Below are 23,670 nucleotides of genomic sequence, written 5' to 3'. Positions count from 1 at the left end.
AACATATATACAGTGAAAAATGGGGGTAACATGCCAGGCAAGATGGTACTTTCCTACACAACCCCTGCCCCCCTCCCCCCCCCCCCCCCCCCCCAAACGAAGGACAATAAGACTAGTCATTCCCTGATGGGTCTGCATTGTCTAAGTGGAAATATCTGGGGAGTCCATCTGCATTGGAGTGGGTACTCCCAGGTCTATGTTCCACTGTATAGTCCATTCCCTGTAGGGATATGGACCACCTCAACAATTTAGGATTTTCACCTTTCATTTGTTTTAGCCAAAGTAGAGGTTTGTGGTCTGTCTGAACAATGAAGTCAGTACCAAACCGGTATGGTCTCAACTTCTTCAGTGCCCAGACCACAGCATAGGCCTCCCTCTCAATGGCAGACCAACGCTTTTCTCTAGGGGTCAACCTCCTACTAATAAAAGCAACAGGTTGATCCTGGCCCTCAGAATTAAGTTGTGACAGGACTGCCCCTACTCCTAATTCAGATGCATCAGTTTGGACATAGAATTTTTTAGAGTAACAAGGGCTTTTCAGGACCGGTGCAGAGCACATGGCCTGCTTCAGCTCCTCAAAAGCTTTTTGACAGTTTGCTGTCCATAATACCTTTTTAGGCATTTTCTTGGATGTGAGGTCATTAAGAGGGGCTGCAATTGAGCCATAGTTCTTAATGAACCTCCTGTAATACCCAGTGAGGCCTAGGAAGGCTCTCACCTGAGTCTGAGTAGTAGGGGGAACCCAATCTATAATAGTTTGGATTTTCCCCTGAAGTGGTGCAATCTGTTCCCCACCAACAAGGTGTCCCAGATAAACCACCTTCCCCTGCCCTATCTGGCACTTTGAAGCCTTGATAGTGAGGCCTGCCTTCTGCAGGGCCTCCAAAACTTTCCATAGGTGGACCAGGTGATCATCCCAGCTGGAGCTAAAGACAGCTATATCGTCCAGATATGCTGCACTAAAAGCTTCCAGCCCTTGCAGGACTGTGTTCACCAACCTCTGAAAAGTGGCAGGTGCATTTTTCAATCCAAAAGGCATTACTGTGAACTGGTAATGTCCTCCAATGGTTGAAAATGCAGTTTTAGCTTTAGCATCTTCTGATAATTTGATCTGCCAATACCCTGCAGTCAAATCAAAAGTGCTTAGATACTTGGCAGATGCCAGTGTATCTATGAGCTCATCTGCCCTGGGTATAGGGTGAGCATCAGTTTTGGTTACCTGGTTGAGACCTCTGTAGTCTACACAAAACCGCATTTCTTTCTTTCCATCTTTGGAATGAGGTTTTGGTACAAGTACCACAGGAGAAGCCCATGGACTTTCAGAGTGCTCAACCACTCCCAGTTCTAACATTTTCTGCACCTCTTGCTTTATGCAGTCCCTGACATGGTCAGGCTGCCTATAGATCTTACTTTTGACAGGCAAGCTGTCTCCAGTATCTATAGTGTGCTCACACCAAGAAGTGGTACCAGCACAGTAGAGAAGAGTTCAGAAAACTGACCCAGGAGATTAATGCAGTGGTCTTTCTGCTCAGCAGTAAGACAATCTGCCAGTACAACCCCTTCCACCAGAGCATCTTGTTCTGTGGAAGAGAAGAGATCAGGTAGAGGATCACTGTCTTCTTCCTGTCCCTCATCAGTTGCCATGAGTAGGGTGAGATCAGCCCTGTCATAGTAGGGTTTCAGGCGATTGACATGGAGCACCCTAAGGGGACTCCTGGCAGTGCCTAAGTCAACTAAGTAGGTGACTTCACCCTTTTTCTCAACAATTGTGTGGGGTCCACTCCATTTATCTTGGAGTGCTCTTGGGGCCACAGGCTCCAAGACCCACACTTTCTGCCCTGGTTGGTACTGAACCAAAACAGCCTTCTGGTTATGCCATTGCTTCTGAAGCTCTTGGCTGGCCTGAACGTTTTTACTGGCCTTTTTCATATACTCAGCCATCCTTGATCTGAGGCCAAGTACATAATCCACTATATCTTGCTTTGGAGCTTTTAAAGGTTGTTCCCAACCCTCCTTGACAAGTGTTAGTGCACCCCTCACAGGGTGTCCAAAGAGGAGTTCAAAGGGGCTGAAGCCCACTCCTTTCTGGGGTACCTCCCTGTAGGCAAAAATGAGGCATGGTAAAAGGATATCCCATCTCCTGCGGAGTATTTCAGGGAGTCCCATAATCATGCCTTTGAGAGTTTTGTTAAATCTCTCCACCAGTCCATTTGTTTGTGGATGATAGGGTGTGGTGAACTTGTATGTCACCCCACACTCCTTCCACATGGCATTTAAGTAAGCAGACATGAAATTGCTTCCCCTGTCTGATACCACCTCTTTTGGGAAGCCCACCCCGGAAAATATTCCCAGGAGGGTCTTTGCCACTGCAGGAGCTGTAGTGGTCCTTAGAGGAATTGCTTCAGGATATCTGGTGGCATGGTCCACTACCACCAAGATAAACCTATTGCCTGAAGCAGTAGGAGGGTCAAGGGGGCCAACTATGTCAACCCCTACCCTTTCAAAGGGAACCCCAACCACAGGCAGTGGAATAAGGGGTGCCTTTGGGGTGCCACCTGTCTTGCCACTGGCTTCACAGGTTTCACAGGACTTACAAAAATCTTTTGTGTCCTCAGACATTCTAGGCCAATGGAACAAGGGAACAAGCCTGTCCCGAGTTTTCATTTGCCCCAAATGTCCAGCAAGGGGAATGTCGTGAGCAAGAGTTAGGAGGAACTTTCTGTACTCCTGAGGGAATCACCAATCTCCTGGCAGCTCCAGGTTTTGGATCCCTTGCTTCAGTGTACAAGAGGTTGTCCTCCCAGTAAACTCTGTGAGAGTCACTGACATCCCCATTTGCTTGTTTGACAGCTTGCTGTCTTAGACCCTCTAGTGTGGGACAGGTCTGCTGTGCCACACTCAGCCCCTCCCTGGCAGGCCCCCGTTCACCCAAAAGCTCAGCAGTGTCTGCTTCCAGCTCCTCTGGTGTAGGTTCTGCACAGGGTGGAAATTCTTCTTCCTCAGAACAAGAATCCACTGTAGAGGGAGGGATAGTAGGTAGTGCTTTATTTCTACTAGCCCTAGCTTTAGGGAGCACTTGGTCTATTGTTCCAGGATCCAAGTTTCCCTGTCCTTTTTGCTTTTTGGCCTGAGCCCTGGTCAAAGCAAAAATATGCCCTGGAATGCCCAGCATTGCTGCATGAGCCTCCAACTCCACTTCTGCCCAAGCTGATGTCTCTAAATCATTCCCTAATAGACAGTCTACAGGTAAATCTGAGGCAACCACAACTTTCTTTGGGCCAGTAACCCCCCCCCCCCCCCAGTTGAGATTTACAACAGCCATGGGGTGGCTAAGGGTGTTGTTGTGAGCATCGGTTACTTGGTACTGGTGACCAAGTAGGTGTTGTTCAGGGTGGACCAGTTTCTCTATCACCATTGTGACACTGGCACCTGTGTCCCTGTAGGCCTGAACCTCAACACCATTTATTAGGGGTAGTTGCTTGTACTTACCCATGTTAAGGGGACAAGCAACTAAGGTGGCTAAATCAATAGCCCCCTCAGAGACTAACACAGCCTCTGTGGTCTCCCTAATCAGACCAACCCCAACTAAGTTACCAAAGGGGAGCCCAGCTACTCCCTTAGATTGGCTATTAGTAGGTTTGCTCCCACCACCACTGCTATTAGTAGGGACACTAGGTGTAGCAGTAGGGGTTGTAGTGGTAGGAGGCTTGGTGCTTTTCTTTGGACAACTGGGATCTGTTGTCCAATGGCCTTTTATTTTACATAAATAGCACCATGGTTTCTTTTCTTTATTTTGATTGGAAGAGGATTTGGACCCACCACCCCCACCAGAGTGTTTTTGTAGGCCTGATGAAGACTCATTTTTAGATTTGTCCCCACCCTTGTCAGAAGACTTACCATCCTTCTTCTTATTGCCATCTTTGTCACCCCCTGTATGAACTTTTCTGTTCACCCTTGTTCTGACCCATTTGTCTGCCTTCTTTCCCAATTCTTGGGGAGAGGTCAGATCAGAGTCCACCAAGTACTGGTGCAACAAATCAGACACACAATTATTAAGAATATGCTCTCTCGGGATCAAGTTATACAGGCTTTCATAATCAGTAACTTTACTGCCATGTAACCACCCCTCCAAGGCCTTCACTGAATGGTCAATGAAATCAACCCAGTCTTGTGAAGACTCCTTTTTGGTCTCTCTGAACTTTATCCTGTACTGTTCAGTGGTTAAGCCATAACCATCCAGGAGTGCATTCTTAAGAACTTTGTAATCATTGGCTTCACTTTCTTTCACAGTAAGGAGCCTATCCCTACCTTTTCCACTAAATGATAGCCATAGGATAGCAGCCCACTGCCTTAGAGGGACATCCTGTACAGCACAGGCTCTCAAGTGCAGCAAACCACTTGTTAATGTCATCCCCCTCCTTATAAGGGGGAACTATCTTGTGCAGATTCCTGGAATCATGCTCTTTTGCAGGATGACTATGGGGAATACTGCTGCTGCCACCATGGGTTTCTAAACCCAATTTTTGTCTTTCCGTCTCTACTTCTAAGGTCTGTCTATCCAAATCCAGCTGTTGCTTCTTGAGCTTCAGTCTGGTTTGTTCCACTCTCAATCTATTGAGCTCCCTTTCTAACATTCTGTCATCAGGGTGGGTGGGAGGGACATGCCTTGAAACAGAAGTATGGTGAGAATGGACAGAAGGAGACCTATCCCTTACAGAAGGCACCCTAACAGCTTGGTTAACAGAAACATCACTTCTACTGTGGTGAGAAGGAATACTCTTGCTATGATGTGAGACAACACTATCTGTATGGTGTGACTCTACATCATTACCAACTATGCTAGACTGTCTAGTAATGGGCAGGCTAGGAAGTTTCTTTCCTGAATCTTTTCCTAGGGGAGTCCCTGGATCAGATTGGGAACCATTAGCTACTTTTTCAACAGATGGGGCCCTTCTGGCCTTATCTTGTTCTTTAAGCATGGTAAGCAATAATTCCAAAGAAGGATTCTTCCCTACACTCAAACCTCTTTCTATGCAGAGACTCCTTGCTCCTTTCCAGCTAAGGTGATCATATGCTAGTTTGGACAGATCAACAGTTTGGCCTGTGCCAGACATTTTAGAAAGAGTTTAAGTGACAGAAAAAGTGAGAAAGTTTTTCAGAACTTTTAGAAAGACAGAAAAAAAACTTTGTAAACTTTTTAAGAACTTTTAGAAAGTTTAGAAGTACTTTTCAGCACTTAGAAAAAAGTGAAAAGAGGAAATGCAAAACTTTTTAGTTATGTGTACACACACTGAACTTGTTTTGTATATTTTTCTCTTATGAAAAGTACAATGACAAGAGTGGTAAGTAGTCTCAAAGCACTTATCCCACCGCTGCACAACCAATGTAGGAGGCTGGATTGGCTTGTAGTGAGTACCAAGGGGTACTTACACCTTACACCTTGCACCAGGCCCAGGTATCCCTTATTAGTGTATAGGGTGTCTAGCAGCTTAGGCTGATAGATAATGGTAGCTTAGCAGAGCAGCTTAGGCTGAACTAGGAGACGTGTGAAGCTACTACAGTACCACCTAGTGTCATATGCACAATATCATAAGAAAACACAATACACATATATACTAAAAATAAAGGTACTTTATTTTTATGACAATATGCCAAAGTATCTGAGTGTACCCTCAGTATGAGGATAGCAAATATACACAAGATATATGTACACAATACCAAAAATATGCAGTATAGTCTTAGAAAACAGTGCAAACAATGTATAGTTACAATAGGATGCAATGGGGACACATAGGGATAGGGGCAACACAAACCATATACTCCAAAAGTGGAATGCGAACCACGAATGGACCCCAAACCTATGTGACCTTGTAGAGCGTCGCTGGGACTATTAGAAAATAGCCCAACCCAAGACCCTGAAAAGTGAGTGCAAAGTGCACTAAAGTTCCCCAAAGGACAAAGAAGTCGTGATAGGGGAATTATGCAGGAAAGACACAAACCAGCAATGCAACAACGATGGATTTCCAGTCGAGGGTACCTGTGGAACAAGGGGACCAAGTCCAAAAGTCACAAGCAAGTCGGAGATGGGCAGATGCCCAGGAAATGCCAGCTGTGGGTGCAAAGAAGCTGCTACTGGACAGTAGAAGCTGAGGATTCTGCAGGAACGACAAGGGCTAGAGACTTCCCCTTTGGAGGATGGATCCCCCACGCTGTGGAGAGTCGTGCAGAAGTGTTTTCCCGCCAAAAGACCGCCAACAAGCCTTGCTAGCTGCAAATTGTGCGGTTAGGGTTTTTGGATGCTGCTGTGGCCCAGGAGGGACCAGGATATCGCCAATTGCGTCTGGGGACAGAGGGGGCGTCGAGCAAGACAAGGAGCCCTCTCAGAAGCAGGCACCACCCGCAGAAGTGCCGGAACAGGCACTATGAAGAAGAGTGAAATGGTGCTCACCCGAAGTTGCACAAAGGAGTCCCACGTCGCCGGAGACCAACTTAGAAAGTCGTGCAATGCAGGTTAGAGTGCCGTAGACCCAGGCTTGGCTGTGTACAAAGGATTTCCGCCGGAAGTGCACAGAGACCGGAGTAGCTGCAAAAGTCGCGGTTCCCAGCAATGCAGTCTGGCGTGGGGAGGCAAGGACTTACCTCCACCAAACTTGGACTGAAGAGTCACTGGACTGTGGGAGTCACTTGGACACAGTTGCTGGATTCAAGGGACCTCGCTCGTCATGCTGAGAGGAGACCCAGGGGACCGGTGATGCAGTTCTTTGGTGCCTGCGGTAGCAGGGGGAAGATTCCGTCGACCCACGGGAGATTTCTTCAGAGCTTCTAGTGCAGAGAGGAGGCAGACTACCCCCACAGCATGCACCACCAGGAAAACAGTCGAGAAGGCGGCAGGATCAGCGTTACAGAGTTGCAGTAGTCGTCTTTGCTACTTTGTTGCAGTTTTGCAGGCTTCCAGCGCAGTCAGCAGTCGATTCCTTGGCAGAAGGTGAAGAGAGAGATGCAGAGGAACTCTGATGAGCTCTTGCATTCGTTATCTAAGGAATTCCCCAAAGCAGAGACCCTAAATAGCCAGAAAAGAGGGTTTGGCTACCTAGGAGAGAGGATAGGCTAGCAACACCTGAAGGAGCCTATCAGAAGGAGTCTCTGACGTCACCTGCTGGCCCTGGCCACTCAGAGCAGTCCAGTGTGCCAGCAGCACCTCTGTTTCCAAGATGGCAGAGGTCTGGAGCACCCTGGAGGAGCTCTGGGCACCTCCCAGGGGAGGTGCAGGTCAGGGGAGTGGTCACTCCCCTTTCCTTTGTCCAGTTTCGCGCCAGAGCAGGGCTGAGGGGTCCCTGAACCGGTGTAGACTGGCTTATGCAGAAATGGGCACCATCTGTGCCCATGAAAGCATTTCCAGAGGCTGGGGGAGGCTACTCCTCCCCTGCCTTCACACCATTTTCCAAAGGGAGAGGGTGTAACACCCTCTCTCTGAGGAAGTCCTTTGTTCTGCCATCCTGGGCCAGGCCTGGCTGGACCCCAGGAGGGCAGAAACCTGTCTGAGGGGTTGGCAGTAGCAGCAGCTGCAGTGAAACCCCTGAAAAGGCAGTTTGGCAGTACCAGGGTCTGTGCTACAGACCACTGGGATCATGGGATTGTGCCAACTATGCCAGGATGGCATAGAGGGGGCAATTCCATGATCATAGACATGTTACATGGCCATATTCGGAGTTACCATTGTGAAGCTACACATAGGTAGTGACCTATGTGTAGTGCACGCGTGTAATGGTGTCCCCGCACTCACAAAGTCCGGGGAATTTGCCCTGAACAATGTGGGGGCACCTTGGCTAGTGCCAGGGTGCCCTCACACTAAGTAACTTTGCACCTAACCTTTACTAGGTAAAGGTTCGACATATAGGTGACTTATAAGTTACTTAAGTGCAGTGGTAAATGGCTGTGAAATAACGTGGACGTTATTTCACTCAGGCTGCAGTGGCAGGCCTGTGTAAGAATTGTCAGAGCTCCCTATGGGTGGCAAAAGAAATGCTGCAGCCCATAGGGATCTCCTGGAACCCCAATACCCTGGGTACCTCAGTACCATATACTAGGGAATTATAAGGGTGTTCCAGTAAGCCAATGTAAATTGGTACAATTGGTCACTAGCCTGTTAGTGACAATTTGAAAGAAATGAGAGAGCATAACCACTGAGGTTCTGGATAGCAGAGCCTCAGTGAGACAGTTAGTCATAACACAGGTAACACTTTCAGGCACACTTATGAGCACTGGAGCCCTGGCTGGCAGGGTCCCAGTGACACATACAACTAAAACAACATATATACAGTGACAAATGGGGGTAACATGCCAGGCAAGATGGTACTTTCCTACACTCTGTACACAAGGCTCTTCATTTGGACTACTTCCTCTCGATGACAGAATTAGTACTGAACTCCCATGTGAGAACTTGCCCAACCACTCACAGTCGATAAGAGGATCTCGAATCATCTGGAAGGAGAGGAATCGATAAAGGAGCACATATGGAATTCTTAGGATTGATTTTACATTTACCAAAGGTCATTGCTTCCAGATTTTGCGGTGCTTAATTATTCTAGGGAGGCTATTTCTCAAGCAGGTTGGCTGACAGGGTCAGGGCTAGAAAGGCCTTTTATTCCAGCGGGCATTTCTCCCTTGACCCCCGGGGAGGCTAGTCTTGAAAGCCAGAGGCCCCTCTTGATGCCTCTGTCACTATCCCCAACTCTCAGTGTAGTTGCAGCAGGAGAGAGTCAGAGAGAGATAAGGGAGATGGTGAGAGGATGGATGGATGGAACGAGAGAGAGACTGCATAAGGAGACAAAGGGAGTGGGATGGTTTGAGCATCTTCACTGGGGCTGCTTTTGGTTATCAAGTACGGCCTTTTACAGGATGTCTGGGTTTGATGTCATACAACCATGGGTGTTTCCTGATTGACGTCCTGGAAGCCGGAAGGTGGTTAATGACTTAGTTCACAGAATTATGTACGCTTTGCTCTTACGGGTATACCAAGTAATGTGCTGGGATGTTCTGAGAAAGAGGTCTGGTGGTTCGAGAGGTATAATCTTGTACCACTCAGTGAACAAGGAAAGTGATGCTGAGACCTTAAAGAGGCTACAAACAACACTGGGAGAGCACAACTTTGACAAAGCATTTAGAAACGGACTTTTTTATTTCTGTCTTTTTTTTTTTTTAAAAGGTGCATGGGAGTTTGGGGCTATAGTCATTATCGCCTGTCTATATACCCAGCATGTCATTCTTTTTGATTGCTAAAGCTGCTACCTCCTACCAAACGTTGTATAAACTTGTGTCCTACCTATAGGACACATTTACCTGTTAGAATATTCTGCCATTGGTGGACAGTGCAAATGGCGTTCTGCACTGAGTTTTTATTTGGGGTGAAAAATTACCCCTCTCTGTCCCCTCCCCACCAGAAAAATTCATGCAACCATATTCATTTGGGGGAGGTGGCCACAAGATCGTCAGTTATGCCTTAAGAAGTGCAACTATGTTTTATAACCTGTTTGTAATATGTGACTCAGGGAGTGGCTCTCCGAGGTGGATGAGTGGCATGTGCATTTTTGATACATTTCCATTATGTTAGAAATGGGGTCTTTGGTTGACAGTCAGGTTACCCCCTGTTCAAGCAAGGACCCTCGCTCTTGTCAGGGTAAAAGAGAATCACCCTCTGCTAACCCCTTCTTACCCCTGTTGGTAGCTTGGCATGAGCAGTAGGCTTAACTTCAGAGTGCTAGGTGTAAAGTATTTGTACCCACATACACAGAAACTTAATGAAAACACTACAAAATGACAAAACACAGGTTTAGAAAAATAGAGAATATTTATCTAAACAAAACAAGACCAAAATGACAAAAGTCCACCATACACAAGTCAAGTTATCTATTAAAAAGAAAAAAGAGTCTTTATGTAGTTTTAAACACACACTAACACTAAGTGTGAAAATGTACAATGGGTGCGTCAAAAATAACCCCGCACGGGCGAGTGTGCGTCAAAAAGGGCTTGCGATGCATCTATTTCACTCACTCATGAGACCTTGCTTCGTTTCTCCTTTTGTTGGGTCGGGCACGGTGTTTCTTCTCTCCGCAGGAGAGCAATGCGTCGATCCGGTCAGCACTCTCTGGTCCGGGCAGGCCTTGCGTTGTTTTTACACGCCCAGCGGTGTTTGCATCGGAAATGATCCAAAAACCACGCAGCACGGGTTCAATCTCCCAGCCTCCGTCAACGATGCTGTGCATCGTTTCTCCAGCTCCATGTGTCGATTACTTGGTCGCTTTGCAGGCGATCATTGATTTTCAGGCGCAAAGCCGGCGGCGTTTGATTTTTCAAGTGGCAGATCGGAGTGGCGTCGATCTTTTCCCTGCTCGGCGCTCTGTGTGTGGATTTCTTCCTCTTAGGCTGCCAGCTTCTCCTTTCAGGGTCCCAGGAACTGGATGGGCACCACAGAGCAGAGTAAGAGTCTCCCCAGAGACTCCAGGTGCTGGCAGAGACAAGTCTTTTCTGTCCCCGAGACTTCAAACAACAGGAGGCAAGCGCTAAATCAAGCCCTTGTAGATTTCTTCTCAAGATGGAAGGCACACAAAGTCCAGTCTTTGCCCTCTTACTCTGGCAGAAGCAGCAACTGCAGGATAGCTCCACAAAGCAGAGCTCTTCTTCCTCAGCTCTTCAGCTCTTCTCCAGGCAGAGGTTCCTCTTGTTTCCAGAAGTGTTCTAAAGTCTGTGGATTTGGGTGCCCTTCTTATACCCAATTTCTCCTTTGAAATAGGCCTACTTTAAAGGAAAGTCTCTTTTGAATGTGAAATCCTGCCTTGCCCAGGCCAGGCCCCAGACACTCACCAAGGGGTTTGAGACTGCATTGTGTGAGGGCAGGAACAGCCCTTTCAGGTGTAAGTAAGCACTCCTCCCCGCCCTCCTAGCACAGATGGCTCATCAGGAAATGCAGACTACACCCCAGCTCCCTTTGTGTCACTGTCTAGTGTGAGGTGCAACTAGCCCAAATGTCAAACTGACCCAGACAGAGAATCCACAAACATGCAGAGTTACAGAAATGGTATAAGCAAGAAAATGCTCACTTTCTAAAAGTGACATTTTCAAACACAGTCTTAAAATCAACTTTACTAAAAAATGTATTTTTAAATTGTGAACTCAGAAACCCCAAACTCCACATGTCCATCCGCTCCCAAAGGGAATCTACACTTTAATCAGATTTAAAGGTAGTCCCCATGTTAACCTATGAGCGGGACAGGCCTTGCAACATTGAAAAACGAATTTAGCAATATTTCAGCAATCTGCCTCCTGGAAAGCACATTGTCTAACATGCTGATGACATATTTTTTATGTTCTGTAGCTAGATATGCTTTTGACAGAGATCCTTTTGTAAACTGTAGTTCATAAATCATACTCCTTCTAATATAGCACAGTGAGCTATGAACCAGCATCAAGGAGCTGCAAGAAAAATGCAAGGCATGACTTTAGAACCGTTTTTTTCCTCAATCTGTCCTTATTATGAGGCTGCTAAAAAGGGTCTCTTTGTAGTAATAAAGTTCTTTTAGAACGGACAACCCCAAGCACTTACATTTTAAATCCTAACTTTTATGTTTCTCCCAGTCAATTTTCTCAATATATAATGCCTACCAGTAAGAATATGACACTCTTATAACTTGCAACCCTCTTTTCATATGTAACACATCATGTACATTGATTTACACACTTGTATGGTTTACTGTTAATGTGTGCATGTGGCGTAAAACACTCAAACACCCTACATTTAGGATGAGTTGAGCTATAAAAGAATTGAATTAAAAAAAAAAGTATTTGCTATTTAAATTATTTGCTTAACTGCTCATACAGACTGATATCGTGTATCTCTTATGTACAGGGATTAAACAAAGTCAAAAGCCGGGCTCCCCTTCCTGGTTTCTCTTAAGTGTGTGCCTTTGTTTCCACTCCATTGCATTGGCATCTAAGTGTCAGGCTACAGATAGCGCACAGTCGGGGTCATATTCCAGCAAACTGAGTGCTGATGGCCTCTTCAATTTGGCCTTTGTTTTGGGCCCAGCTGGAACTGAGAATAATAAAGACATTTCACCACCTGCACGTTGCTGCTTGGAACTGAAAGAAGATAGTGTGTGCGTGTTCCTGAATGTATCCCACTGTTGGGCAATTACACAGGCTCCAATTCAGCATTTTTCACTAGGGCTATGTGGATCCCCGATGTGGCTTAATAGTAGCTGCTGGATTCAGGATTCAATTGGATTCCCCCCCCCCCCTATTTCCCGCTTTGGTGATATTGTAGAACAGTGGAGATCATGTTAGTCCTCATTTATTTGTATTACTGTCCGCACTTTAAGCACTATTATTGTCCTGCCCCGAAGTGTTAGCGATCAATAACGAGGGAGCATATGCTAGGTTATAAGCAGGTTCGTTGATATCTTGTAGCTTTAAAGAATTGGTTAAATAGGTTTACTGGATTCCAGCACGCAAACAAGCTAGAACGGGCCACTGCTATCCCAGCAGATCTGGCTTTAATATACTACTGCATACAAGCACCAGTATGCACAAGTTCCATTGCGTGCATTATCAAATTTAAGTCTGTCTTATTGGCTTTGCCATTGATGCTTTAACTGCAAGGCTAGATGGTGATCAGTACCCTCAAAATTCCTCCTGGGATTACATATGTATTTGTCTCCACTTGGTCGGCTCACCTGACACAATCACAGCCTATTTCAGCTTTTAACAATATTTGTTTTTAAGTACTGCCTAGTTTTTATGCAGGCATGTATCTGTGAGCTTCACAATTAGGAATAGCTAAGCAAATAATACCTCACAATCAGTTAGGCTATAATTCTATTTGTATAGTTATATTTTTCATCATTTTTCACGCTGTACCTGGCTGATGAGCCCATAACTACAGAAAAACAGATCCCAGGTTGCTTGGGTTCCGGTTTGGGGGGACCTGGCCTGGCTGTTCGGGATGGACTGTTTCCCATGAAGAGCATGGTCAAGACTGATTTTTGTATATGGCTGAGGTGGCATGGTGGGCAGAAAACAATGAATTGGGGTGTGGCCTAGAGCGATTGACTGGCTGAAATTAACTCCAGCATGCCATTCATCGCTTTGTTGTTTTGCATTTGATTCTCTAAGTGCACTTGGCATGCCCAGACGTGGATCCTGAGCTCACTTTGCAACTGGAACCAATCTATACCTTTCCGAAGAGCCCTAACTAGGACAAAACTGGTCCTAAGTTTGTTTTTGTGTTCAGGTTCAGGGAGGACCTGGCCTGGAACTTTGGACTAGACTGTTCTGACTGGTGCAGGGTCAAGCAACTGATTTACGCATGTCTGGGTCCAAACTGAGGTGGCATGGTGGGTGAAAAATGATGGATTGGGATGCAGCATGAGTGATTGCCACCGGCTGAGATTAATTCAAGCATTCCATCCATCACCTTGTTGTTTTGTAACATTAATGGTGGCGCCCCCCCCCCATTTTGACAATTGTTCTAGCATGACTGGCATATGCCAATTGCAAAATGTCTTTCACGCATGAGCAGTTATTTTTTTAACTATCCTGTGTTTAAACGTGTCTTGAAGGAATCTGCATACTCCTATCTTAAATAGAATTTATTTGTTAAAATATCTAGCACACACTTCTCCGCTTAAACATCAGTATTGAGTGTTACCACATGTGCTGAAAAATACTAGCCTTCATCAATGAAGCATATACAGTGATTACTGAATTATTTGTAATTCACATCTCAACAAAATAGTAAATTCCGATAATGTAAATGATTCAATTACATATAACAGAGTGTTGACCATTGCCAGCTAGCCTAGTGCTCTTTTTGAGTGAATGAATGTTCTAATTAATATTCTTTTATTGCAGGGCACCCATCATCCGCCATATGGTAACTCTCCACCACCATACGGGAATGTCCCTTTTGACCTCTACTATGCAACTCCCAATGGCTCTCATGTATACCCTGCTTCGCAAAGACCAGCGGCGAGTCAAGGAACAGTTTATCATCCGAACGTCATACAACCTGCACAACCAGCAACACATTATGACACTCAGCATCCACATGGAGGTATGGTTTTCAAGTAAATTGCCTGCAGCGCTCACAATATAGGCCTCGAAGAAATATAATCTCCCCGGGCCCTCCAGCCACCTTCACCAGCACTCCAGGCCTTCTCCCCACTGAGGCCCTTATTAAGCATAGGGCTCACTTCAAAATAGGTGCACCAGGCTCAAACAAGGAAACGTGTTGCTTTCAAGGCAGCTGCAAACTTGTGCTGCTCTGGATGCCTCACATTTTAGTGAGATAAGGAGCTGCTGCTTCAAAGCAACTCCGTGTTTCACTGTGCAGATGGCAACGCACCTTCAATTTAAGGAGAGAGTAGAGATCCCTTTGCAGGCTAGGGCAGTGAGTGACTGCACCCACCTACAAGGGGATGTCTGGTGGGTACTTAAGACCCCCTTTCCTCCCACCAGAGGGCTGTCATTAGTGTGGGGGGGGGGGCTGAAAGTGCGCCTTTTTGTGGCGCGCTGACAGTGTGCCTCCTGATGGCTTCTTTGCTTTTGTGCCTGCATCCATAATCCAGCACAGTCACTGAGGCAGACATTACCTCATTTGCATGGGGCAACCCCCCTCATGCAAATAAACGCATGCCCTCTTGAGAGATCACAGAAGCTGTATGTGCACCAGCACTATCAGTATTACAGAAGGAGTTGTACAAGCGTCTGTGGCCCCTTCTATAATACCAAAGTGCCCTGAGGGAGCACTAAGCAGGTGCACATGACTGTTGTGTCCTCAGGGCATTTTCTGTAGTACGGTTGAAGGTAGGTAAGTCCTGTTAAGGCAGAAAGAACATAGGGGGTCATTACGACCCCGGTGGTTGGCGATAATATGGCGGTAAGTACTGCCAACAGGCTGGCAGTACTTACCACCATATAATGACATTGCGTACCACTCCGACCGCCACAGCGGTAACAGCCACTGGGCTGGAGATATCCATCGCCAGCCCGGTGGCCGGCATTGTTCCACCTTTGGGATTATGATCCCGCCTACCGTCGTGGTTTTCGTGGCTTTCTTAACGCCACAAAAACCATGGCGGTAGGCACTATCAGGGAATTCCTTCCCTGTCACTGATAGGGCCCCCCTCTCCAGTTATCTTCCCCCACCCCGCCTACCTCTCCAAAGCCCCCCACCCCTCCCATACATTCACGCCCCCGTCTCTCTCTCACACACACACACACACACACACACCTAAACGCATACACACACCCATTCCCGCATGCATCCATTCACGCACACATCTGCACACACTTACATACATGCACGCAGACACGCATTCACATAACACAACAGACACGCACTCACACCTCCATACATGCACACGCATGCAAAACACACCTGCATCCATGCACACACAAACATTCACCCCCCCCCCACACACACAACACCCCCACCCCCTCCCTGTCGGAGACCCGACTTACCTGTGTTCAGGGGTCCTCTGGCAGAAGACAGGACAGGACAGGGCGCTGCTGCCACCAGCACCATCCGCCAGCAGAACACCGCCAGGCAGTATTATTGGTCATGATACATCTGGCAGCGGTCTAATGGTGTGATGCTACTGGTGGCAGCAGCACCACCTTACCGCCATCTGCCGGCATGGCCACAGCCGGATTTCCGCCATTCCTGTGGCAGAAATCCGGCTGTGGTCATAATACGTCAGACGGCTCGTGGGTGCGTTGACGGTCTTCTGGCGGCCGTCGTTGTGGCGGTAGGTGGTTTTTACCACCAATTTTAAAATGAGGGCCTTAGTCTTGAGTGAATCAAACATCTCCCCTGCTCCCAACCCTGTGTCCATGTGGGAAACTCCTTCCAAAGGCTCAACTCCATCTTCAGGCAGACTAGGACGTCTCTAACTTGTGAAAAAAACACAACTTGTTCTCCTGGGGGACAGACGCGTTTGTCACAAGTTGACAGATCAACTGGTCTTCTGTAACACGGAGACTCATCAGGCCAGCCAACCCAAAGCTTGTCGAAATCTGAAGCGTATTCCTACAAAACCCAGAGATTCTAGAATTAATCAGAGTGGTGTTTAAAGTGAGGTAAATAAATGCTAATAGTAATAAGTAAAATTAATTTTATTAAATTGAATCATTTCAGCCCTAGTGTTCTTCTGAGAGAAATGTACGGACTTGTTGGTCCATAAAATCATTCAGCAACCTAGTTACTTTGCCCGAGATCCCACCCAAGTAACTGAGAGATGTCAATGAATATTTTATCGGATATCGAACAAGTAAAATAAAAGGGTAGGTGGGCTTAGTTTTTATGTTTTGTTTTTATAATCTTTTTGGTGCTTCCGCCTCAGTGACCCCTCTCTCAAATGAGTAAACTTTTCGCTTCAGCGGGTATTTATGTAAAATGTATTGTATGATATTGAACTTCTTGTGTGGTTGTTCCCGCCGAAGTTCTACCTTTGAAAGTAAGAGGCTAGCACATACATGCACCAGAAACCAGCAAACAGGGTGGTGTTGTGAGGTGTCAGAAGAGATCGTGGCAGTAGAGTAGCAGCTGATTGGGCACATCCAATGTCAACTGGTTTAGGAGAAAGAAAACTACTGAGCACTACAGAGAGCAGCGCACAGGAGGAAAAAGAGTCTGGAACTCTTGGGTCTTAGAGGTGGCTCAAGGGATGGTGACATTTTGTCACCATTTTTTTTAAATTTAGCATAACACATTAATTTGCAACACACATACAAGTATATAAAGTTCTATTAAGTTCGCTATAGTTGAGTTACGACTCTGTTTAAATTATTTACACTAACATAGAATAGAAACCTTTGGCTCCTATGCCCTTTCCCTCGTTATAGAAGCCACGCTACAGTAGTTAACACATATTAAACAGTTACAAATTGTTTGGTGTCTGAAAACTCTTTATCTGTCGTCTGCCCGCGACAATCTCACTGTGATTTATCATCCTTCTACAAGATACCTTTTGAAGATTGTGCAGCAGAAAGCTTTCATTGTGTGATGGCCAGGAAGAAAGCTGACCATGAATGTCGTGAAATGGTCGATCTTGATTGATCTCCTCTGCCCAGGAATCATGGGGAGCATTGCATTTCGTTGAGCATTGTATACTTTGTGCATTGTATACTTTGTGCATTGCTGAGCTAGTTACAGGCAGGTGCCTCTTCCACTCTTAAGACTAGACATTTTCTCCATCTCAAAGAGTTAAACTTCTGAGCAAATTCATTCTCTTTTATTTGATTGATTATTTATTTGATTCTGCTTTTAGTGGCTGTACTTCCTGACCTCTTCTGCTTGATGTCTGATGCAATGTTCCTGACTTTCTCTAGTTTATGACATTAGGTAACCTTCCATTCAGGGAAAACTGAATTTGCTTATGACAAACTTAAATAGTTTTTTTGTATTTGCTATTTTTTTAATCGCTTTGAAGTATACTGACCAATGCATTTATATATATATATATATATATATATATATATATATGATGATTATTGATTTATGACTGATATGCATAATTTGAGTTTGTAACTTTAATAATATGTTAATAAACCTTCATGGTTTGCCAATCTACTACTCTATAGTTATTGTGGGGCCTAATGTGCTTCACCATCCATGATGTATTCTTGACTTGTTGATGATAAGCCGAGCTTAATTTGTACATAAAACCCTGCCGGTTCCCAAAGCCCTCCTCTTAAACATGAGGCTGCTATAATTAAACGTGGGAGCACAGAATACTGAGGCAGCCTATTCCTGAAGCAACCTCTGGTCTCTCTAATCCATTTAAAGCCACTCCCTGCCCCTTCAGCTCACTCTTGCAGCTTTCTGCTTCCTCCCATTGTGACGCTTTTTCATTTTTCTCTTCCTCATTCTTTCCCGTATGTGCCTTTTGCTCGCAGTAAATGCTTGAGGCACAAAACTCAGTGCCGGCCCTCAAAAGTAAGTGCTGGTTCTCCGCACGGAAACAACAGCACATATTAAGCATTGATGATAATCCTAAAACCAGGACTGAAGGTCCATCCATTCGAGTGCAGCTTGTACTTGAGTTTGTTCCAACAGTCTGCATTGTGCAAATCCAAATCCTCGTTGCAACAGTCTGGTAGCAGAGGATGATTACAGGCTGAGGTTTAGAGAGTTAGAATTTGCCTCAGTCAGTCAGATTCTGCTCTAGCCCAGTTCACATCCCTGAAATACCCTGGTCCAGATCAGAAACTTGGCGGTGTTTTAGCATTCCTGAAGCGTATGTGGTGTCGCAGAAGTTTGAATATAAGCAGGATTATGCTTCTTTGATTATGTGGTGTTGGGGCTTTGAAAGGTTTGCAGCTTTGATGAGATAGTTTCTTTCAGTTTGGTGTCCAATTTTGTTCACAAGGGCTCTGTGTTGAAGTTAAGACTTGAAGTGCTGTCTCCTGCATATGGTTTGTTCCTATGAAGAGAAACGCGCTTTGCAAAGAGTTGAAGTTTGGTTTTCGGAGTCATTGTAGTCTAATATCCTACCCATCTCATAGGTTAACACTGGGGATTCCTTGTTACATTTAATAAAGTGTAAGTCCTGATTGAGAAGGAGTAGACTTATCATGTTTAGTACCTATGGGATTGTAATGATAAATCCTCTTTAATTGTCAGGTCTGATTTACTGTTACAGTCCTGAAAATGCCACTTTTAGAAAGTTGGCATTTTCCTGCTCTTAGCCCTGGGTGCCTGCAGCCTGTCTCCAATATATGTCTTGGATGGGCCGACAGCTGGTTTCCCACATTCCCTGTAGACAGCCTCACACAGGGGAAGGCGAGGTGTGACTGAGTGGCTAGCTGCATGTTGATGGGTCACCTTGGGCAGGATGGAAGGGATGAGCTAACACACCTGAAAAGGCAGCGTCCTGCTCCCTCACAAAGGACAGATTAACTCCCTGTAATGAGTATAGATCCTAGTCAGGAAGGGAGGACCTCTGTGCACTCCAAAGACCCCTCTTTGAAGTCATCCCCAATTCAAAGGCACCACTGGGTATAAGAACTGGAACTCTGACCCTACCAAATCAGTATACTTCTGGACCTGCGGATACTCTGCCAGGAAGAAGGGCTGCTGTGCTGCTTCAATGACTGCTGCTCTGGAAGAACTGTTTCTCTTCTGTGCTGGTCTACCTGCTGCCCTCTCTGTCTGGATGAGAAGGACTTGTCGGTTTACCTGTGCTGAACCAGCTAAATCCATGAATAGCTGCTGTTGCACCAGACGCATCTCTGCCGACCCATCCCTGATCAAGGACTTTGCATCACTGGCTGGGTGACGTAACAAAGACGCATCGCCTTAAATGCCAAAGGACCTGCCAATGCTGCATGTCCAACTGTGCAGATCGGAACTGAGACATCTCCTGCATCCAAATGGATCAACACCAATCCATTGCGTCCTCTGCTCCTCGCTTCGAGTCTTCAATCTATCCTCCAGCTTTCTCAGCTGGAAACGTTTGGTCCCTGTATCTGACCTGCACTCCATGACAGTTGGCTTGACTTTTTATATTTAACCTGGTCTAGAGCAACTAGGTAGCCCCGGTTGGTGCTTTAAGCTCCTAAGCACTATAGTTACAGGTATTCTTTAAAAATTTATATCTCAACTTCTACTTTTTGGATTCTTGTCGTTTAGGTCTTGTTTTACTCATATCATCTATTGTTATAACGTGGTGTCTTTGTGTAGTGTTTTCACTCTGTTACCATTTTAAGTATTGCACAAAATGTCTCCTAAGTTAAGTCTGCCTGCTCTGTGCGACGCTACCAGAAGGTGAGCACAGACTAATTTATGGTATGTGACTGAGTTACCCTGACTAGGATTGTGGTCCCTACTTGGACAGGGTACATACTGCTGCCAACTAGAGACCTAGTTTCTAACACCCACTGAATTAGCACATATGAAATGTATAGCACACAAATGTGGATTTGGTTTTAAGACTGCTGACAACTTCTATGGGGATGACATGGCCAGAATCTGTGCTCTTGGGTCTTGCACATTGAATATGGACCATTCAAATGATTCTGGAAATAATATTGCTACAAGCTTTTTGTTAATAGTTGCTGATACATTGGGGGGGAAGAGATCAATGAATGGTGGTAGAAAGTCCCAGAGAGAGAGAAGGAGGGATGGATCAGAGCAGGGTGTGTGATGAACCAGTATTAGATTATGCATTTAACAGACGCAAGACCTGTTTGCCAGATGCTATGTTGTCTGCAATGGCTAGGTATCTTAATGGCCCAACCCATGCAGGGAGAGAAACAATGGTGCACTTATTAGGATACACTAGTTCAACTCTCATGTTTGGATCATTGCTGAGAAATTGTGTGAGTTTTTTCAAGATACCCCTGTGCAATGGGCTCTGTTACATCATAATTGTGGTGTGTATCTTTTGCCATTGTGTAGAAGTGTACCCAACTATGGCCAAGAGGGCATTGATTCCTGGTTTCAGTTTGCCAGCTTCTCTGGAGTCAGATCATGGAATTCACTTCAAGAATGAAGTGATGAAGATGCTGTGGGTAGCCCTGCAGGTGGATTGAGATTCCATTGTTGTTACAGGCCTGAAGCATCTGGTATCTTCTAACAGATCAATGGGATGCTGTAGTTCCGTCTTGCCAAAGTGTGTCCACATCTCTCAAGTACCCTTCTGCCCTTCCCTTGATGCTGATGAGTCTCCGAAGCAATCCTAAACATAGGACACGGCTACCCCCTCCAACAAAATCCTCATAAGGCAAGCCATGAGACGTCCACTGTGCTGGTGAATATTACAGATGATCTGGTTTTCAGCTACTGCAAAGGACTGGCTGGTGTGGTTTTCTGTCTTATCAGGTCATGCCAGCGACTACCTTTCTATGCCAAGAACAGTTCCATGACTTTAGTCCAGGAGATTGGGTCCTGATGAAGAAACAAGTCTGGAAAAACTGTGTGGAGACCAACTGGAGTGGCCTTTTCAAGGCATCCTTCTGACACAACTGCTGTGAATTGTGGTGGCCTCCCAAATGGGTTTATAATTCTCACACCTGAAGAGTGAGACAAGCTTGTGAACAGGTGCTGACCACAGAGTCTAACTCCAGTACACCCTGAACAATTGGGGGCAAGGGATGGATAGGAGTGTGCCCAAGTGTCTCCTAGCCAACTGAACACAAGTGCTGAGCCTGTGGTGAATAAGCCAAGAAAAACCATAGTGAATCAAGCTGGAGAAGCTGGAAATGATAGCTTGAAAAAAGGGCAAGTGGTGCAGCCAGACGGGGCCAAGCACAGAAACAAGACCAGGATGGGTAAGAGACCGAGGGCTGTTGTGTCAGAGGAACCCATCCTAGAGACTGCCAATGAGGAAAGAGAGACAAGTGATTAAAGTGACGGTGAGGTTCAATAGCTAGTTAGATTAGATGATGAAAAAGAACACGGGTGCCAAATCAAAGGTATTCAGCTTCTGAATTGATGTATTTTGCTGAGAGTAAGCCTGACTCAAGAATGCATGCAGCTAAGGATCAATAGGAAGTGTTTGAAAAGCCTTTGCAATAAAAGCTACCAAAGCCAAAATTGACTGATTTGATTCAAGTGAACTGTCCAAACGGATTGAGAACTTTGCTGAGGTTTATGTAACTTCTTAGATCCCAGGCTCCATTAGAAGAGTAGGGTTGTTAATGTAGAAGAAGTGGGTTCGGGATAGTTGTGTGTGTGTGTGTGTGTCTATCTCTCTCTCTTGCCCTCTCTTTTTACCTCATGCTCTCGCCATGCATTGTTATCTGATCATTAAATTTTCTGCAGATGTTAGTGACATTATCAATGATGTTCTAAAAGATGTCATAAGTGTTGCAATTTGTGGGGCAATTATCAGTGCATGGGGAGGGCATGAGTTATAGTAACTTGAGATAACTCTAACTATAACTGGTGAATTTCTATGGTTTGTTACATTTAAAATGTAAGCCTAACTAGAACGTCCCTGTAACCTTTGGTTTTGTCAGTGAATTTCTATGTTTTTTAAAAAAAAAATTTATATTTTTTATGTATAGTAATTTTCATTACTAAACGTTAAAGCAACCACCTCCGCGCACAGCCTTTGGCTGTGCACGGTTGGGGTTGGCAGCGTGGCCTGGCCTGCTTCCAACCCCTATAACCACCCAATCCTGTGCTGCGCATGGCCTTCAACCATGTGCAGTAGGGATTGTCCGCAGGGCCGTCCTGCGGCCAACCCCTATAAAAACCCAACCTCGCTCTCCGCACAGCCTTTTGCTGCAGGGTCTTGCCTGTGGCCCGTCCCTAAGGCCAACCCTTATAACAACCCAAGCCTGTATGCGCCCCCCCCAGGCCAATATTGTCCCTGGGGACCCCATCCCCTGGGGCTTGTAGAAGAATTTAATTTTTGGGGGGATGAGGTGTTGCGTGTGCAAGCCCCCCTCCCCAACCGATCTCGGCCCTGGGGATCCCATCCCCTGGGGCCTAGTCTAATTCTTTTTTTTTTGTTTTGGGATGGAGGGGGCAAGTGCCGTCCCCCCTTATGGATGATCCCAGCCCCAAAAACCCTATCCCCCCACGGCCCTGCCATGTGATCTGGGTGACCCCCCAGGGCACCCATTCTCAATGTTGGGGACCATGTGGGGGAACCTGAAGGCCCATGGTGCCAGTTGGCTCCCTGCCTCCTGCGGCTCCCTCTCTGTGAGAGCAATTGTTTCCTCTGTCTCACTGCCTGCATCTTGGCAGGCAGACAGAGTAAACCTGAAAGCCCCGGGGAGGTAGTGGTCCCCAGAGCTGCTGGGGGGGGGGGGTGGAGGTGGTGGTCCCCAGGGCTGCGGGAGGCTGGGCGGCCCTCTTGCATTAATTTTAATGTAATTGGGCATTTTGGTTGTGGCGATGGTGCATTCTGACAGCGGTCATATGAAATGAAGAGGACTATGTTAATTGTGCTAGCGGTGTGACATGTTATGATCTAGTACTCTCATTAACACAGATTTCTATGCAGTATGATGAACCATTTGAATTAATTGGACTGGCATGGGGAATAACAAGCATAGTGCGAGGCCTGACTGCCATTTGGTGCTATGAAGAGCACTACACACTGGTATGAATGCCATGGATGTTAAATACCAAATAGAACCGTAGCTGTCCTCTTTTGTTTGTTATTAGTAATTTTTCAATGGAAGTGTGATCACTTAATTTTAAAAGCACAGCTGTGACACATGAGGAGATATATGGCGAGTATTGAAAAAGGCGAGAACCGAAATGCATTTACTTTCAAAAAAATTACACGAATTTCAGCTTGTGAGTGTACCGTGCCTGTTCTTTAGAATATTTGAAAGGGTTTTGGACAGGTTACTCTGTCACAAACGTGGCAGATATCCCATCTGCCATATTACATTAAGACGTAATGGGATTGTAATACCGTGGACAGGACATCCATCACGTTTGTGACTGAGTAACTCCATCCGCCAAACTTTAATCAGGCCCAGAATGTTTTAAACTCTAAAACCCACAGAAATTCACCAGTTACAGTTACATAAAATATCTATAACTTGTGCCTCCATCCCCGACAATATGTGTGTCTCTGAGGGACCCTCATCTGCCTCATCCTTGGACCTTGTCCTGTGGAAGGATTTTGAGTTCCATTTAAGAGACTGTCT

At 45.9% G+C, this 23,670-nt stretch overlaps 1 protein-coding gene across 1 annotated transcript in view; it reads left to right on the top strand.

Moving 5' to 3' along the window:
- TMPRSS13 (transmembrane serine protease 13) overlaps nucleotides 1–23,670 on the top strand; it is a 157,545-nt gene that overhangs the window by 56,430 nt on the left and 77,445 nt on the right. Inside the window, exon 2 of the mRNA XM_069224724.1 lies at nucleotides 13,906–14,107. Coding sequence (XP_069080825.1) covers nucleotides 13,906–14,107 — 202 coding nt within the window. The remainder of the gene's footprint in view (nucleotides 1–13,905; nucleotides 14,108–23,670) is intronic.

Source organism: Pleurodeles waltl, chromosome 3_1 (assembly GCF_031143425.1).
Source record: "Pleurodeles waltl isolate 20211129_DDA chromosome 3_1, aPleWal1.hap1.20221129, whole genome shotgun sequence".
In the NCBI taxonomy this organism is placed as follows: Eukaryota; Metazoa; Chordata; class Amphibia; order Caudata; family Salamandridae; genus Pleurodeles; species Pleurodeles waltl.
This window is presented reverse-complemented; position numbering and strand designations above follow the sequence as displayed.